This window comes from Crassostrea angulata, chromosome 4 (genome assembly GCF_025612915.1).
Source record: "Crassostrea angulata isolate pt1a10 chromosome 4, ASM2561291v2, whole genome shotgun sequence".
Classification (NCBI taxonomy): Eukaryota; Metazoa; Mollusca; class Bivalvia; order Ostreida; family Ostreidae; genus Magallana; species Magallana angulata.
This window is the reverse complement of record NC_069114.1, coordinates 41,043,301-41,063,149: the sequence shown is the minus strand read 5'-3', so window position 1 is coordinate 41,063,149 and position 19,849 is coordinate 41,043,301. Positions and strand designations below refer to the sequence as shown.

General features: G+C 36.6%; 1 protein-coding gene across 3 annotated transcripts; it reads right to left on the bottom strand.

Moving 5' to 3' along the window:
- Positions 1 to 67: 67 nt before the first annotated feature.
- Positions 68 to 16,383, bottom strand: LOC128181398 (filamin-C-like). Of its 3 annotated transcripts, XM_052849793.1 has the most exons (24): positions 15,391 to 16,382; positions 13,111 to 13,300; positions 10,887 to 10,952; positions 10,384 to 10,597; positions 9,882 to 9,984; positions 9,570 to 9,730; positions 8,968 to 9,381; positions 8,718 to 8,835; positions 7,993 to 8,124; positions 7,641 to 7,814; positions 7,512 to 7,535; positions 6,923 to 7,027; positions 6,469 to 6,588; positions 3,596 to 3,769; positions 3,361 to 3,504; positions 3,134 to 3,259; positions 2,788 to 3,039; positions 2,566 to 2,704; positions 2,188 to 2,444; positions 1,834 to 2,091; positions 1,347 to 1,628; positions 1,028 to 1,180; positions 736 to 906; positions 68 to 604 (listed from the first exon to the last, which is right to left on the bottom strand). In XM_052849793.1, the coding sequence occupies exons 1-24, from the start codon at positions 15,698 to 15,700 to the stop codon at positions 339 to 341; spliced, it is 4,353 nt and encodes a 1,450-aa protein (XP_052705753.1). In that variant the 5' UTR covers positions 15,701 to 16,382; the 3' UTR covers positions 68 to 338. The 3 variants fall into 3 exon arrangements, with proteins under 3 accessions (XP_052705753.1, XP_052705755.1, XP_052705754.1); XM_052849795.1 differs by lacking the exon at positions 3,134 to 3,259 and having other exon boundaries at positions 15,391 to 16,383; XM_052849794.1 differs by lacking the exon at positions 7,512 to 7,535 and having other exon boundaries at positions 15,391 to 16,381.
- Between the last annotated feature and the right edge of the window lie 3,466 nt (positions 16,384 to 19,849).

Here is a 19,849-nt window from a genome sequence, read left to right as displayed (position 1 = left end):
TTCCGTATGATCGTGAAAAAAAATAAATAGTGGTAACTATTCTAGAAAAGAAAACAGGAGTCATACCTTACGTTAGTGATTTGATTGTAACAAGTTTTTATTCCTTACAAGGTATGTACAGTGTACATAATACAATTTTAACATAGATATGTAGACCTCACAAATGTACTCAACAAGATGAAAACGCAAATGTTATTTATCAATTATCATAAATACAAAATAGAAAGTGTATCCTAGAGCATGCACTGTATAAAGAGAGAAACTTGAATATATAACTTGGCCTTAAAAACTTAGTATTATCTATCATATAAAGATTAACGCAGGGAATTTCCCACATTTTAATACAAAATAGTTTCTTTTTCAGGATCCCCATGAACTTCCTTGCTTGAACTTAGAGATGACGGACGTGATTCTCGTCTTTCTTCGAGCATGCGCTCTAGCTGTAGCTGGCTCGTAGCGAGGCTCACTTTGAAAGGACTTCCGTCCACATGCTTGTTAGACCACAGGACGCTTATCGTGTAGAGGCCCGCCTCAACGGGGCTATATCGACAGTGGACAAGTCTGTCTTTTTGGCTGGTCCGGCTAAGTTCCACGTGAAAAGCACCTGATGTAAAGATAAAGGAGGAATGTTTTTTTATTACATCATACAAATACCATAAATTAATCTCCGTTTATTATGAACATAAAATGCATTAATGAAATAAAAATTAAGATACGTTAATGTATAAAACTAACCCTTTGGTCCCATAAGAACAACTTTCAGTTCCCCAGCTCCGGCCCCTCTCGCGTCTACAAGGAAGTGACTTTCAAAATCCGGTAGGACCCCGTCGTGAATCCCTGGACCGTAGACTTTGACCGGGTATTGTAATTTTTTAGGGGTGATGATGTCAATTGCGTAGGGGCTTCCTACAAGCATACCAATCAACATTTTTCTATAAGCCCTTTGTTAAGAATAACACCAAATGAAACCAAAATGAAATAGGATCAAATAAATTTAGCTATTGTCCAATGCAAGTCTTTTCTATACCCAGGACATGTTCTCCCCCGAACAAAATATTGAGAATGTGTCTCCCGGGCTCAGCGGGTGTGATCTTAACGCTGTGGGTACCGTCATAGTTATCCAATAGCTGAACAGGTACATACGACATCTCAGGCCCAACACACCTTACCGTCAGGTCACCTGGTAAAATGGCGTAATAATTACGATTTATAAAAACTATTGCGGAAAGCATTCGTGTATCCATTTAAACTATTCGTCAACTGAACTTGTTTCAGACATTTGGGGAAAACTTTTAAAAATTACAGCATCATAAAACCCCACTGGAAGGCTGAATATGTGTACCTACCGGACCCAGCATATCTAGGATCAATCTGCAGTCGGATGTCCCGCCCCACGTATCCACTTTTGAGAAGGTCCCCGGAAACGTTAACCTTGTGTGGATACACGGGCCGACTGACGTCGATCTTGAACGGACAGCATTTCAATGGCCGTTTGTTCCAGGTAATATCCAACAGGTAGGCACCAGGTTCTGTGGGTGTGTACGTACACCTGTACTGCTGGGGACCCGTGGGGTCGATTCTGACCGGAATCTCTTTGTTTATCCCAGTGAGTCTGACTCCGGGTTCTCCTAAATATTAATAAATACAACGTGATGATTTTACATAGCCAGTGAAGTTGAACGAGGTAGAGCATGGACATTGGTAGCAAAAACTAATTATCTATACAAGATTCTACCATAAATAAAAATAATACGCTTAAAAAACAAACCAGAAGATCATGCCCTGGTATTCTAAAATTCAATTTTATTGACACACACTGAATACAGCACCGACCTGGCCCAGCATTACGTCCGTCTATGCCAAACACAGCAGGTCTGTCTAGGTGAGCGTTCTTCAGACCTTTCCCACTCAACACGACCTTGGTGGGGTCCCTGGGGGAGGGAGGCGTGGGGGCAGGGTAGCGCTTGACAGACGATTTCCTTGTCGATGGTTGGCTGGAACTGGACGCGTGACTTGTGGCGTTGGACCTCTGTAGTACGTTGATTCTCACCGGACGTTCAGAGTTAGCAGTGGTGGAGGAATACATACTGTCTGATAAAAAAAAAGAGAGCAGGAATTTTATACAAGGCCCGATAAAAATACTAGTATTTATGTTATAAAAAAATACCCCAAAAATAGAAGATGTACCTGCTCGTTGTGGGAGATAGATTTTGGTAACTCTTGTCCTGGGATTGCTGACGTCCGAAGGTCTCCGAATGACGTTGATAGAGCGAGGCGATGTTGTTCGAGACCCACCAGCATCCGTATAATCACGCGCAGGTGGAGGGGAAGTGTTATAATTCAGAGATGTAGTGTTTGGAATTTCAAAATGAATGTTAACCGGGCTATGCAAAGGACTATGAAGTACAGGCTGAACTTGAGGATGTTCCTCTGATGAAACGGATCTGAAACAAAAAAAGACACCCAACCTTTTCTATAGATCTGAATTACACATATTTCATATCAGAATCCAAGCACTTCATGGTTTTCAAATTTCACCTGCTTTGATAGAGAAATTTTACATACCTAGGTGATCCTGTGTTGAGGTTGAGAACTGGCCTGAATAAGCCGCCATTTGTATCGGGTGGAGGCTGAGTAGCGTATCCTTTATATGGCGTGTTAGGCAGGGGAAAACTGTCCCACTTTACATTGATATAATGATCACCTACAATCCAAATAATTTAATTTCTGTAAACGTGAAATATATAATTTGAAAAATGTTTATTTAGTAAAAAAAAAAGGTGATACCTTCTTCCTCTGGAGTGAACACTAATGTGTGACGACCCCCGGGCCGGGTCTCAACAGCCGTGGGGATTTTCGTCGTAGGTCCGCGAACATCTGCCGTCAGTTCGCCAGGTCCAGCTGCAGAGGCATCAAACGGGATTTGTTTCTCCTTCCCCACAACTAACGGGATCCTCTCATTGTCGTCCAACAGAGGGCGCCAACCACCGGATATCCGGATCTTCCCAGGGTCCACCACCTTCACAATGTACGGACTCTCTGTGGAAGAGTTGACAGATTAATCCTATACACAGCAAAAATTACCAGAAGTTAAACATGTAGACGCGTAATAGTTTATGTATCAAACACCCACTGTCTAACGGTCGTCCGTCAATGCTGACGCGGATTTTGTGCGTGCCAAATTCCTCGGGAACAAAGGTCACGTTAATGGTGCCATCTTTTTCGGGGGTCCGGGTGCAGTTAATAGGGTAATGTGGACCTGCAATGTTAATTTGGCTGTCAAACATACTGGTTAGCTTCAAAACAACATTCGGGAGAAAAACGCAAAACACACCAAAAGGGGTAAACACTTCAATTCACCTTCAACAGTTATCTTCAATTCACCCGGAAATCCTCTAGAGTCAACCTTAAAACTAGCTGGCTGGCCAACTACGCCTTGTTTAAGTCCATCGCCGAATACTTTTGGTGATGTCAGTTCATCAATTTCTATTATAAATGGCGACCCTGCAACAACAAGATTTATTTCATAGTGTTTTGAAATAGAGTGAAACTATAACAACAACAACGTGTAAATGACACTTGAAATAGTGCGTACCCTTGACAACTAAGCCACTGTACACCAGCCACACTTTATAGGTCCCTTTGCCGCGGGGGTGGAAAGTGATCTGGTAAGTTTTTGGGTTTGTTTCCTTTACGGTGGCAGGGAATCTCTCGTGGCCGTACGTGACCTCCGCATCCAGTCGTCCCTCGGGAGCCTCCGAGCAGTCCGCTACAATTGTACATACATTGTATAAAGGTACCGTGTACGTATTGTACTGAACGTATACATCTACAGGTATGGCGTTGCATTATAATGACCACTTAAACCTTTCCTGTATGGAGGGTAATCGTGTTCAAAAATCCAGACATGTAAACTTGTAAATCCGAATATGCAATCGTGTTGATGTGTGAGTCTGAGCCTGAATATGTGTAATTCTGATCGTGTAACCTATAAAACTCGGGCATAAACACGTGTAAGATTTGACTCAGTTCCTTCGCATGATGCACATTTTGCAACTTTATTGTTTACATTAGTTAAAGCAATATGAGCTGTATTTTTTAGAATTTTATTTTGCTGCAAAAACCTGCTAGTATGATAAGTCTGCATATAACTTAAACTTTTATGATAAATAAGGTTTGAAAAAATCATTAATTTTTGTCAAAGGAAATCTTTCTCTTCTAAGGAATATATAGCAAATCAATTTTTGTACAGGACGACAATAATTCAATTTTGCTCCAAATAAGGCTTCTTAACGGCCTTTTCCACAAAAATATGGCCAGCAGAAATTTAAAAACCATGATATTTTTGTCATTTAAGTAGAAAAGAACATTTTAGTAAAAAAAACAAATCAACATGAAAAATGCAGCTCATATTGCTTTAATTAAACCTTCAACTTTGCACACTTTCAATCCGTAGTTTCTGCGTTTGTAACTTCAGGCTCGGCAATAGCACATCTGACATGATACAAATTAACAAATGTAAAGTCTACAAGTTTGTCGAATTTTGACATGACCTTATATGGCAACTGCCTTGCTGCGGGAAAAGGCATGCCGTAACCGCCGGACCGCAATGAACGAAAAATAAACATAATATTCAGCTAAACTGTTGCAATAAGCTTTTAATGAACGACACCTTTTCTATCGAAAACAACGTTATTATTTTTAGAAAAAAAAATTGAAGTATGATTGAAACTGGACCAAACAGGAAGAGGTTCATGTAGAAAAAAATCGTTGCCGATGTGACGAATGCGCTAATTTCCGTAATATAATTCTCATGGTATTATAAAAGGAAATGCCTAATATCTTATATCTCTAAAAAAAAAATTGACATGTAATTTAAACTGGAATATAAGTAAATGCGTACTCTTTTCTAGAAATGAGACGGATCAAGAAATTTCCTAAGGGGGTAAATATATTTTGAGCGGCATGGGGTTCGAAGACCGCCGTGAGGTCCCATGTAACTCCATTGCTTCCGAATTGCTTCTAAGAATTTTGAGAGTGAATTTTTAACCGGGTTTCCGATTATTGAAAAAGTAAAAATTGCAGACGGGCGAGTGGCTGTCAAAAAGGTACCCTTATTGTACCGATAACTCTTCGAACAGTTTTCAAGATAGGAAGTTGTTCTTTTGCAGATCATTTATACATTATGATATATATCAGAAGTAAGCAAATTGCTAGGATTTTGATTTCTGATAATTTATAAAAATATCAGCTGTTGAACCTAGCCATTTTTGGGCAAAACTAATCATGAATAATATTGACAAGAATTCCCATAATCATGAAAATTCTAATCCGTGGGGGGGAGGTATACCAATAACTCCAATCTTACCTGCCCAATTTCCCCCCCCCAAATCATGAAATTCCTTATCCGTGGTGGTAGTGGTGGTGGTGGGGGGGGGGGGGGGGTGCTAGTATACCTACTATGACTCTAATTTTCAATATCACTATTAAAATTTCATTCTCTTTAAGGTCTTTTAAGGAACAATTTTGTTTGTTGCGAGGAAAAGTAGGGGGGGGTGAATCCTCCCTGTTGCTATGTTCCTAATGGTTAGGTCTAACTTGGCAAAAAAGTGGGGGGGGGGGGGGGCTAAGTCCCCCCCCCCCCCCAGCCCCCTAACCCCCCCCCCCTTCCCTGTTCAGACGCCTATGAATAAAAATGCGTATATATCTTTATACACGTGTATTCAAACAAAGTCATTAAATGTAATGTTTTTCAGTTCTAAGAGGATATCTGAAGCCGATCGAATTCTTTACTCGCATCTTTTATACATTATCTTGATAAAATGTACACCAATCCCATAATTTAATTTTCCGAAAAATAATACTCTATGAAATGTTGTTATCCAGAGATAATATGATTATAGGCTTACCTAATATATTTTTTTTTTATTTATTCCGTCCCTATTCCGGCGATTACGGCATGCCTTTACATGCAGCTAGCCTTTTTCTATCACTGACGTCACTGTTTCCATATAAGGTCATGTCAAAATTCGACAAACTTGTAGACTTTACATTTGTTAATTTGTATCATGTCAGATGTGCTATTGCCGAGCCTGAAGTTACAAACGCAGAAACTACGGATTGAAAGTGTGCAAAGTTGAAGGTTTAATTAACTAATGTAAACAATAAAGTTGCAAAATGTGCATCATGCGAAGGAACTGAGTCAAATCTTACACGTGTTTATGCCCGAGTTTTATAGGTTACACGATCAGAATTACACATATTCATGCTCAGACTCACACATCAACACGATTGCATATTCGGATTTACAAGTTTACATGTCTGGATTTTTGAACACGATTACCCTCCATATTCCTGATCAGTAAAAAAGATGAAAACATAGCGATAAAAATTTGAAATTTTTCGCTGAACATTGTTCCTGATACTATTTTTAGGAATGCAGCAGATTTTATAAATTCAGTACTATACCTATCAGGTGGGGGAGGTTACAGATGGTCCCGTCCTTCATACTATACATTCTGATGTCCAGGGAGTCGGAGATAGGAACTTGGAAGGGACCACCAGTGACGTAGTCTATCTGCCAGTCACCTACACACCACCCAAATAAATAAAAAGACTGTCCCCATTCATTTTGCTTAATACATGTATCCGTGAATTTGCGAACGCATCCGATATTTCGAAATCAGTTACCTAAATTTCTTTTTCTTTTAAGATTTGGTTTTCACTACCAAGATCACAATCAGAGATTTAATATTCTGTACTGACATGTCATTGGCCAATTTTTGTTTTTACAATAAACATAGAGATGTCCTCTGATGATTCAGTCCTGTAATGTACTCTCAATATAGGACACCTACTGTACAAATAACAGAGATGGCGTAATAATACTGTATACAATTAAATGATTGAAGTTATGACATACACGAGGCTTTGACTTTAAACTTCCCGTCCTCGTCCGTGATCTCCGAAAAGAAGATGGCTCGTCTGTGCATGCCCTCACCGTCCGCCCCCAGCAGTATCTCGTCATCTGACATACATACCACGTGATGTGTCAATCAAAACATACATTTAAAATTAAGCATTCCACAATAAAATTGCAATTAAATATTATCTTTTTAACAATATGGTGTGTAATTTGAAAAATCAAACTTGCAATTGCAGATTGTCAGCTGATGACACGACATGAAATGGATATAGGCCGATGAATATTTTTTTCCATTTATTTTCCAATAATACGCTGACTATTGATTGTCTTAAGTTTCATTGTCTACACGAATTAAGACATTTGACATTGTATCAAAATTAGTATTATATCTTAATGCTAAATATCAAATTTCTACTTTACATTTGTTAATGCAAACTGAATGTATCTACATATCCTGTATGTATGTAAAGTTGTACACTCCAAAGTCAGTCTACAGAATGACACTCAGAGGGATAATGGAAAATGGTGATTATATATCGGGATATTAATTCACTGGACAATTTAATGAGAAAACTCTGTTTCTTACAAAAATCAGCAACTTGTTGAGGGGCTGTTCAAATGTAAACATACAGTTAACATTTGACTTTTCATATAAATCAAAGATATACACAAAAAGTTTTTCCATTATCAAAGTTTTGTAACTTTAGAAACCAACCTCTGATTTCTGCCCTGTTGAAATTGACGCTGACGTAGTGGGGTCCTTTGAGATAGGGGGTAAAATGGACGTTGTGTATACCCCGCCCGCTATCAGAACAAAACGAGGGAACGCGCCCTTTGTCGTTTTTAACGAAAATCTCCAAATCACCGTTTCCTGCCTCCGAACAATCCACTGAAAAAATATAAATAGACACGTAATGTCTATTATTTCTCATAATTGTCTACTGGTATAACTTTATCGTCAAATCTCTCTCTCTCTCTCTCTCAGAATTTTTTTTATCTATCCGTCTGTTTGGCTGTCTTTATCTCTCCCCACGTTCTTTCTATCCCTCCCACACAAAACCTCCTACCTTTGAATCTGTTCGGACGACCAACAATGCCGCCTTTGAGGTCAATGACCTTGACCCTGGACGGGTCGCAGACGTCTACTTGACACGAATCGATACGTTTACCCTGACAGTACAAGGTCACTCGCCACTCCCCTAAAAACACAAACCGTATCTTATTGACGTTGGGCACCGTTATGAGTATACACTTGATTTTATCTCAGAGATGTATGGACAACAAAATCCTTGATTTATATCAAGAATATGCATCTTAACGGTAATACTATTATGGTATGATATGCAGCTCTTTCTTGAGAGTTACATTTTGCATGGTAAACATAAAAAGGGAGACAATGCTTTCTATCACATCAGGTTATCCCGGATATGCCATAACAGAGAACGGTAGAGATTAAGTTGACAATAGAATTCAAAGTTTAGTTGACTGTTAACGTGCATCTAAAAATCTAAAACTGTTTTAAAATCATTTAATCAATGTAGGACTTTTGCCACAGTCTACACAGCTGTGCAAAGTATACAAAATACAAACCCTCTAACCATACTATTTACTCGGTAATGCCTGCATAGCACTAGCTGAAAATGAACCTTAACAATTTTTTTCGGCTGTGAATTACAATGACTTGTACAGCTTATATTATAATTAATCCTATCAATCAAACGTCACACCAAAAAGAAATCTATAAGAATTTTTTCCTAAAATTATCGTAGCAATTCTGCAAAGAAGGTAATACCTATTTCATCGGGCTCGAACTGGGCATTATATGTGCCAACTCCAGACATCTTAATTACGCGACCATTTGGAGACACTGCCTCAATCTTAACGTCTTCTTTAAGTAAAATGTCCTCTGTCTGCAATAAAGCGATAGATTAAAATCCAAAGAAATAATTGACATATGTTCTACATCATAGAAATGCTGCAGTGTCAAGCTATTGTCTCGCAATAGCACAAGTACTTGTTGATAATAAAAAGACGAGCATTACCGAGGTGGACATGATGACACCAACAGAGTATGTGTCAACTTTTATCTCCCCTGTCAGCTCTGACCGAATTTTCTTCGCTTTCCGTAGCGACGGCTGTCGAATGAGATGATAAGAGGCGTTGTTTTGTACCGGAACACTGTGGTAGCCATTAACTTCCGGTCTCTCATTGGACCGATGGTCGTCCAATCTGTCAGTACGGAAAGAATTCGCTCTCTCGGTGTTCGCTTCTGTTCCCTTTATCTGGTAGTTTACTTTGTCAAGTCCTTTTTCGATTCTTTCGATTCGAAATGACCGTGTTCTGTCTGGTTTGTTACTTCCGGGCTGTACGATTGCGTATTGTGGGTTTCGGGTACTCTTGATTGGTATAACTGTTTCTGCTGGTATCACAGTTTGTCTGTCGTCGCAAACTATTATCTAAAAATATTGAAGAATACTGAAGAGGCTGGTTAAAAGTAAACTTAATTAAAAGAAAAATGTCACTCGTCTAATAAATTAATAATTTAAGTGTAAGAACATCTCTTCATTATTTAAAACTCTATTCCTATCATTAAAAGTATTTTGTTATTACAGTTACTTGCTCATGATGAATCTAAGGTTCATACCTCTTTCTGCTCATACTTTGAGAACGCTGATATGTTGACAGGTTTTAAATTGATAAACTTTGCAGCGTATGCCATAATGCCGAGGTGTTCCGAATCCTCTTCGGCCATATCTGCTGCAGTTAGTAAGGGAAAAACTCCGAGGCTCTCTGCACCATCAATACCTGAGAAAATAAATCAAGCAAAAAATTGGTTTATGAATAATTTCTCTTTCAGCGTGTTGTAAATTTATCAATATTATGCCAGACAAGGAATGCTTGTGGCCATTAGTTGATTTTTTTATTTATGTTATGTAAGGTGGCTTTGTTTACACACCATATTGGATTCTCTCTATATCGGAGGCGGTATGGAAGTCCCCTAGATTCCCTCCTAGGCTAGACACTAAGCTACACAATACTCGTCCATCGTTCCAGTCAGTCTAAAAGAAACACCAACCTCACAGCTAAAACTATTTTTACCTTTCAATCTTTATTCATATAAAAGTTTATACAAATGTTTATTATAATATAAATGTTGTCACAACGCAAAAATGTCCTTTTCTCAAACACGCAATAAAGTAAGTGAATCTTAAATTTTCAGTTACTAACTATTAAGCAATTTTTGTAGGTTTAATTTGCACACACCTACATTCTTTAGGTTTAATGGTTACACGACACGCACATGCTATCTTACATGCTCTAATTCAGTCGCAATATAGAGAAAGTTATATACTTTTTGTGTCTCCATATTTTGTCAAAATAAAACTTCAAAGGCAACGACTGTTCTCGTTGAATAAACCCAAAATGGCAAATTTTCCTGAGCAACAGCGTTATCGTACCGTGAAATTAGACACCACCAGGTTTCTAAGGAGGGACTGAACTCTCAGCAGGGTAGCGTTGTATCCAGGGGAGCCAACTTTTATGAAATATGATAAATAAGTTATACAGGATAGTTCGTCTAGTTGGGAGTTGGCGAGGTGCTCCGGTTGCAGAATTAGAGGAATCCCGAAATGCTTGCGGGCTAGTTTCATTCCATTTTGACAATTGCTGAGCCTGCATATTGCAATGAATCTTTAAGAACATTTCTCAAACAAGTTGTCAAACTAAATATATTTTGCTACTTCATATTTCTTACTTTGATATTAACTGTCTAGTTTTAAATAAGAACAATTTGAAGATATATAGTACTTTGAAAAAATCATCATACCAGTTAACGTTGTTTATTATGATTTTAGGTCTCCGTTTGATCAACATCAATTTCAAGGTAAATAGAAAACATTTTGTACTAGTTTTAAACGTGTATTAGTGTATTAATAGGTCCTTGTGGAGATGTTTAACTTACCGGTTTTGTCCTTTCAGGGTTTTCCAGTTCGGACACAAGCCAGGATTGCAGAAATCCAGTAAAGCACTGCATAAGATAAAAATAATAAGGTTTTAAAAGAAACAGTTTGATTGTAAAATGAGCTCAAATACAAGCATAAATGCCTGAATTAAAGACGATGAATGAATGACAAAACATATTACTGTCTTAAATTTTAGCACTTTTTTATTTGAATCTAATGAAATTCAGTTAAGATTTAAGAGAGAAATACGATCTCCTTGAGTTTAACATGGTTCAGTCGTCAAAGTGTAAATCTAACGTGTATCAAAAACCTTGTATTTCCAATAGAAATGAATAACCCTGACACTATTGTAAGATAGTTGTGAACAGAGCATGGATGATCTTTTGATAAATTTTGTAGGTATATGGAGTTTTAAGAGATGCTAAAATCTGACAACAATGTAAAGGAATGTTTTGATATACAAGCGATAAAAATACATCAACATTATCATGATCATCATTGTTTAAAGAATGCAATTAGTACTTGTCTCTAGTCAAATTGCGGATGTGACTTTTCAGATTGTATATGATGGAGGGTTTTGATTTTGATAACAAAATCTATATTTGACGTTGCATACACGAGTGAGTGTCCTTTTTAACACGCCAGAGATCAAAGTCTGTGTAATTTTGTATACCATTGCACATAGAAATGTACACGTAGATATAACATTTTTATTCAATTGGCAAAATAAGCCAATGCTAACGACATATCAAAAAATATCATAGAACATGCCCGTATGTTAAAATAAATAATGTAAATAGAAATAAATCGTATGCATTTGTACATACACCCTGTTTGCAACAAACACCGAACAATATTAGCATACAGTATAGCACCCAGATTGCACGGAAATTCAATTTGGTTTAGTATAATTGTATTTTATATAATTGGTTTAGTAAATTGATATTGTACGCCCCATGAAAATTGATGGCTTTTATGGAAATCGTAAGGGAAAAAAACATTCTATAGTTCGATAAGAGGGGATAAACACTATTTACAGTGTACCTGGATTTGGTATTAGATTAGTGTACATGCAAAATCACCACAATAAACAAGCCAAACTGCCATGGAGTCAAATTTTTTTTGACTGAATCAATGCTATTTTCTACTAAGTAGTGAAGAAAAAACCTTGCCTGGTCATATTCAATAAAATTTTAATATTGCAACGTGGTATTCATTACATGACAGCATCTATATAGGATCTCTCATGATTTGCGATGGTATATGATTTTTATCCAACGAGTTGTGTGATTTTTATCCCCGAGCCTTGGCCTTCTGTCCTCGGGCAAATATTGGAGTCTCGGGTTTATATGGGATGTGATACAGATTTTTCCATGTATTATTCTCTACATAATTTTAAAACTAATGTCAATAATCTAATGCATGTGAAAGACAATTAGGAACAGAGTATTGTGTGCACAAAAGACGGTAAACATTTCTGAGGTAAACGAATAGCAGGAAACAGCCAAACTGGTTGTTCGGGTTCCTCACACATAGAACCTGTTTTAAGCTGCCTGATTAGGTAGCGTTATGTGCATTTCCTAAATAGAAGTCATTAAATCTGACGATCTGCGAAGAATTTAACCCTGAGAACACGGTTCGTCTTCACAGATTGAACGCTCAGTTTTAAATGGCTGACACGTCAAACGTCAATGAATTGCATATCATTACCGATTAATAAAGGTAATATTACTAAAAAATCGTTTGATGGTTTTTGTAGCCATTTTAAATTAGGTGTGGGCGACAAGAATGACATTGTTTTCGATAAAAAAGTCTCCAGAGAATGTTAAAAAGAGGCGAGCTCTATCTTTTTTCGCACATGGTTACGTAAATATGAGAGTAAATAAAGTCGAGGCGATATTAGGCTTTTTTTATTTAAAATTTCAAAAGATGTATAAAAATTTGCTCGTTCTGTGTAAACAATATTAATGGACACGGATTTTTTTTTATATACAAGCACATGTTTAATATAAATGAACGTGGCTTTTTACATACATACAGGTATATGTACTATAAAACATGCATAATCAACCCCCCCCCCACCCCACACACACACACACACACTCCCCAATTTTATGTTCTTCATTTAGCAAACAAGAGAAATCACGACAATTTTTTAATTTCCTTTTTTTAGAATTTTTTATATTTTAGATTTTCATGAAAAATTCCCAATAAATAACTTACTGCAAAGCTACACCGTCGTTCCAATCTGTGGTTAAGTTGGTGATGTTACATTCCGGAATTACAGCTTGTAACCATGCTAACATCCAGTTCTTGTGTTGAATATTAGACAGTCCTATCTGGTAGCGCAGAATCAACTGCCAAATAAGGGCAAGAACCAGTTTAATGTTGCCATCAGTAAGATCTGTACATCCTAAGAAAAATAAAGGATTTTCAGATTTAGATATTTTCAAAAAAGCGTCGAAGAATTTGATATGTGAATACTAGTACAATTTATATCAATACACCTGCGTCTAAATCTTTTGCTGAAGGATGAACAAGACATTTATAATCGTCAACACAGAAAATCAAATATTTCGCATTCAAATATAAGATAAAGAGAAAAACACTTTATCATCCGAACAAAATTAATTTGTTGAGTTGCAATGTTGACATTTTTCCTGCGTTGGGCGGACCAACATATATTTCATTAAAATCCGATATTTTACCACTATACTTCACCTGAAACTTTACTTAACATAGGTTTTCTTTCAGTCAAAAAAGAATAAAACATCGAAAGAAAAAACCTGCATAGATACCCAACGAACAACTTCCCTGAACAAAGTTATGTGTAGTTTATATCATCGAAGGGACGAGTGAATGACCATACTTTATTTAACAATACAGGTAAGTAAGGTATGTACTTGGCAGAAAACATTTAAATGGATGAATCGCCGTGTTACGACATAACTGGACCTAATTAAATACTCGCTGGGATGTGGTCAGTATCGCGGATGACCGTCTGTATACCAGACAAAGGACCAGTGAAACCATTCAATACGCATGTTAATAAACCTATCCCGACGACAATCGTTTGACATTTTGTTCAAACTGGTGTACGACGCTTATCAAACAAGACACAAGAGAAAATAACAAGAAACTGCTCGCATAAATTTCAGAGAGAGAGAGAGAGAGAGAGAGAGAGAGAGAGAGAGAGAGAGAGAGAGAGAGAGAGAGAGAGAGAGAGAGAGAGAGAGAGAGAGCGAGCAACTGTTATAATTTGACTTTGATATTTTAGCACATACACGAAGAACATATAAGGTGTAGGGTTCAGGTCAGGTTGAACCAGATGTGAACTTTTCTGGACCATGGTAACGGATCGGAACCGGCTATAATTACAAGGCGGAGAAAGGTGAGAGCCCACTTAAAAAGGCGAACTTTATGTTTAATGCTCCATTAAATCACAGTAAAGCATTCTTAACATGGGACCTTTTTACATGTAATTGAATGGTCTAGATGTCCATTGGAAAGAGTTTGGCCATTGAATGACACATGACGGTATTTTACAAATATATAAATGAGAAAATCTATAAATACAATTTAATACAAATATGTGAAAACGATAAAAATATCAAAATTCGCAAAGTTCTTGACAGCCCACTTTTGCCTTATTTAAAATGGGAGAATAAAAATGCTTTATGAATCTACTGCCACCCCTTGCACGTTTGATAAAACGTAAAACTACATCTAGACAAAAAGCCAACAATCTTCATCTTGAAAAAATATTCATCTTGCCAGCCATTAAAATCAAAATTAGATAGTTAAAATACGTGACAAATTGTCTCCCCTGACGAGGAATTTCTTTCATTGCTAATTCTCAAAGTAAATAAACCGCAAGCAAAGTAGATTTGAATATTCATATTAAGACATATCTGTTCCACGTTTTGAAGCCCTGTGTAATTTATACGCACACCTTTTTTTAATCCCCATCTTTTCAACATATCTACATATGTGTCTATCAGAACACTACACATGAAAGCGAGTGTTGATTATTCGAAGAATTTTCAATGTTTTCAATGAACAGAAAAGAAGTTCGACAAAATGATAAACGAGTCTGTGGTTCAGCAAAACGATACAGAATTGTGACATTCTTCACAATTGATCAACCTGGGACTCGATAGACTGTATAATGTAGGAGCCCTCTGTCTATTCGTGTTCTATTCGCAGTGCATAATGAGGCATCCATTTATCATTAACAATGCACAAAGTAAATATTACACCCATGGCCTTACTAAACGACCGCAGCAAAAATATTCAAACGTGTTTCTAGTTACAGGAGCATTTTGAATTACATTGTGCAGTAAAAGATCACTGTGACCCAAATTACACATAGCATGTATGATTCAAAAGTACTCGCAGTCACTAAACTTATTTCGGCTTCAGATGTTTTTAAATTGGTTATGATATGCAAATAATGAAATATGATTAAATGAGAATTCAATAAAGACGAAAAAAATCCTATACCAATGTTAACAATCCGGACGTTATCTTCTCCAATGGCTTCTAACGCTGCATTCAAATTTTGCAGAACTTCGTGTGGATTGTTCGGGCGCTCAACGGCGCCATTTATGCGCCGGCGCTGCAACACTTCCAGAAGAGCAACCAAACTGACCCCATCGGCAAGGTCGGTCCTCAGGTCATGGACAGATATTCCGCGCATGCGCAGCTGTTCGTTGACCCAGTTGGTGAACGTGTTCTTTTGGATGTTGATCCATTCTGCACTGCTCCGAGACACGAGTCCCGACTGATATCCGTTGACCAGAAACCCCGACATGAAAGAAATTGTTGCTTATCGAGATATCACAACATTTGTCTAAATACTGGATAGTCTTCAACACACGAGTTAAAAGGATTCACATATGTTACAGCTGGACTTCCTTCACAAAAATAGTAATATCACTGCATAAACGATTCAGCCATACCGCAGAACAGAAATTATGTAAAATGATAATTTTCTTTCTCAGTCAAGTCACAACTCCCAGAATAATAACTGCATGAGTAAACGTACCTGTTGACAGTTTGATTCATACCAAGTCAAAATTAAAACAACACTTATATCACATCATACACAGCCCCTACTTCATACAGGCAAAGTTGGAAATACAGTAGAAGCAAGATGGACACACCTGAGTAATTCTGAAAGATCAGATCGAGTCGTGATTCGGAACCTGAATTGAGCATCTTTAGATGAAATGGCATTTCAGATTTATCAAGCGTGTCATTTCTGCTATACTTTACCAAATAAACACACGTCGAACCGGTTTTGTGTATTCAGTGAAAAGTGAAAACATCCCGCTGATTTCATTAAGGATTCCGCGGTCTTCTGACGTCGTGTTTGACACTTTTTCCCTGTTGCTCCTGACGAGAGAGAATCACATTGTCCTCTGGTCCACGACAGCTGATATCCATATTACTGCGCGAAATATAGCTATTTAAACCCAGAGTGTCCATTGTAAAGACTATACCTATGTGTCGAATTAATTGAATAGTTAAAGATGTAACGGTATTAAGGGGGATACGTTGTAACTGAACTAAGGAATATAAATTATATCGCCCTGTGTAAAGCAATGGGCGGATTTTAACGCTGGATAGGTAACAAAAAATCGGCTCTTTTTACGAGTTGCGTTTTGTTATGCGAATATAATCGGGATCTCTCCGAATGTGTCGTTCCCACCACTGTGAAAGAAAAAGAAACCCTGGACAATGACTTGCAATCTCTCAATATAAATGCTTTTTAGTACATGTATTTATACGCTCTTAGAGTTTTAAGCAAGGAGGATCCATATAGTAGACGCTGAACTAATCATAATGTGATAAAAGGTTATTTAGTTGATATCAAACATTAAGATTATAGCAAGATGTATACATTTCTTTTGTATCCCAAAGCCCTTTTTGGCATGTACATATACATGTAGATTCGTACATTTGTATATTGAAAGATGATTCACTATTTCATCTGTTTCTATTCGGGGTTTTTTTTCAAATATTTTGGGATAGTGAGGACTGAGTGGGGTATCTGTCGTGTTTGTCCTAAAACTAAATGTCGATATCTCAGGCAAGTTCAGTCGGGCCTGCATCAACATCTACATCATCGCTGTATACATCAACCAGACGTTTGTTTTTACCATGGTGGTGAAGATACAAACGTTTGGATGATGCAGACTACTTTCTTGATCCAACTCCGGTTTGACGCAAATTACTTTTTTTAAGCACATCTCATTTGACTGGTGTCCAAAGTTGCAATCCTATTAGCTGCATTGAACAAGAAAATTACAATTATTTCAATATAACAAGTTTTTACAGCATTGGGATACGATATACATTCTTATTAATTTAAGCTTTAGAAGAAAGTGATAAAGTATCATCGACAGGTACATGTACTGACACCAATATCCCCCTTCTTTTTGCTTTTCTAGCATAACACCGTCAGTAAATGAAACTAAAATAAAGACTTTATTTCATAATCACATTTAGTTTTGCACTTATGAAAACAACGTGTTTCAAAGTACTCGAATAACTTGTAGATTGTCTAGACTTGTCTTGAATTATTTATATGAACGTTTTGAGCTTTTATAATTAACATAGAAAGGGTCAAAGGTTGTTTATTTCTGACTGATGAACAAAAAGACTTTTTCCAAGTACCATAGCATGTGCAATCAGGGTCTAATAAGTTTGGATATTTTTATTTGTTTAATACTGCGTGTTTCATAGAGAAAACATTATACACATATAATCGTGTTTTCGTTTATCAGCAAATATATTTGAAGAAGAGTGCATCAATCGGTCAAATTGGTTAATGCAAAGTAAAAGGAAGGCACAGTCCAAGTCTACCACTATAAGTTAGCAATACGATTAGAAGCATTATCACCGTACCGAATACCTTGCTACTGCATGATTTTATGTGTACATGAAAATCCCATGCACCATCTGTCTATTTATTCATTCTGTATATTGCGATTTTATATATAACTTATTGAACATTTGACAACGATTTTGATAGTATACTTTAACTTGTATAACTGTACTAAGGTATCTAACCTTTATTACATGTACAGAGAAAAACCTTAAATCATTTAAACGAAAATATGATCATTCATACAGGATCTTGTATATTACGGGTCAAGTTGTTAAAAATACAAATAATCCCTTACCTACCCTCTTCAATAAATCATAACAGATTAATAGAATCATTCATTATTACGAATATGGGATAGTGAAATTCCACCGAGGGGACAAGAGTCCTAGACAATGAACCTTGGCCCCGGGATGGAATTTCGCTATTCCGCACGAGTACATGTATATAATAAATGATAATTTTTTCTCTTATTCTCAAACATTAAAAAGACAATGTCTGACAACGTTCGAAAGATTCCTTTCGGTTTATCCTTCCGCGTGCTTCAAATAGTGCAAGTCAAAATTAGAGCATACTGCAGTGGGTTTTTTTCTTCAATAAAATATGCTATATTGTAGCTTCATAGATATAATATTAATCCCTCATTTACATTTCCTTACACTAGACAACGTTTGTTTACGTTTAAAAGCGGCGTAGTAATACACAGTGTAAGACAGAGAAATCTCACACTGAACAAACCGATTTCACACGGGTGATAATGCGTAAAAATGTTAGGTTTTTTAACCATTAAGCGGGTTATATAAATTTTTTTGCAGTGATCGCATGAATCATCAAAGCACGCATTTTATTGTATATGTTAACATCTTTCTTTTAACAAATTCATAAATTGATTGTAAAAAGTAAAATTAGCTAATTATCATCAAATTGTTAATATACAGTAGTACGTTAGACCAAAACAAAAAACAAAAAACAACCCAGCCATATCATCTTCTATATAAATTTTAGTCTAAAATCAGCATGATTAATTCGTGTTGTCGATGAATTTTCTTAGATTGCTGAAGGTTTCGACCATTCAAAACACGGGGCGTGTAGATTTCAGTCTTGTCAGTTTATACAGAGATGTGAATTACAATTAATTTCCATAAGAAATACAGGGAATCATACTTTGGGGATGTTAATATAACTGTCGTAAGTGGTGAGAACGGGTTTGCCCTTGGGTAAATTGTCTCCTTGTTTCATTATTATATTAGGTATTAATTTTGTTACTTCTGCTGTGATATCAACGATTTGAATTGTTTTTGAGGATTTAAATTTGACAAAACAATGATTGCAATTGTGTCTGACATATGCATCAACACGCTTTCCTGCATCAAAACATGAAGGATTAAAGAAAAAAAGTGGATGAAGCTTTGCTGAAGGATACAAATATATATCAGATCTGCGCTCTCAGGGTAAATTCCTGGTGCTAGTATTTTGTACCCACTTATTACCCTTTCTTCGGAAAAAGACCCAATTTTCTTATCCAAAAAGTAACAAAAACGCCAATTTAGAATTAAATAATCACAATAGCTAAACAAACCAGAGTAAGGTAGACCACTCCTACTTAATACTATGATCTTATAAATTTTACCATGATCTTATAAGATCATAAGAGTGTATCACAATAACAACAAGAAATCATATTGACGCAAGCGTCAAATGGGCCGCAAAAAATATAACTGTTGTATGAATCATTGGTTGTTTACCTAAAAACACACCACAAAGAAGAAAATAAGAGTTGGTTGTACTAATTTTTGTAGTAAATTTTAATATACTTTCAGCAACTTGTTTTGAAGTTTAACATTTTACTATTATCATAAAGAATCGATATCGTAACTGTAAGCATTTCTAACGGAAATTGTATGATCATTGCCATAGAAATATGAAGTAATGGAGAACACATGATTTGTACATTACTTTAATACAAAGTTCAACTCATCATTTTTCTCTTGGAGATTATGTATTTTAAACCATTTTGGTTTTTTTTGTTGCATTGTATTGAATGAAAACTTAATGCATTAGTTTAATATA

Coding starts and splice junctions, on each gene's coding strand:
- LOC128181398 (XM_052849793.1), bottom strand. CDS start 15,700: ATGTCGGGGTTTCTGGTCAACGGATATCAGTCGGGACTCGTGTCTCGG. Junction 10,953..13,110: donor AACGACGGTGTAGCTTTGCA/GTAAGTTATTTA, acceptor TATCTTATGCAG/TGCTTTACTGGATTTCTGCA. Junction 6,589..6,922: donor GTTTAAAGTCAAAGCCTCGT/GTATGTCATAAC, acceptor GGTGGTGTGTAG/GTGACTGGCAGATAGACTAC.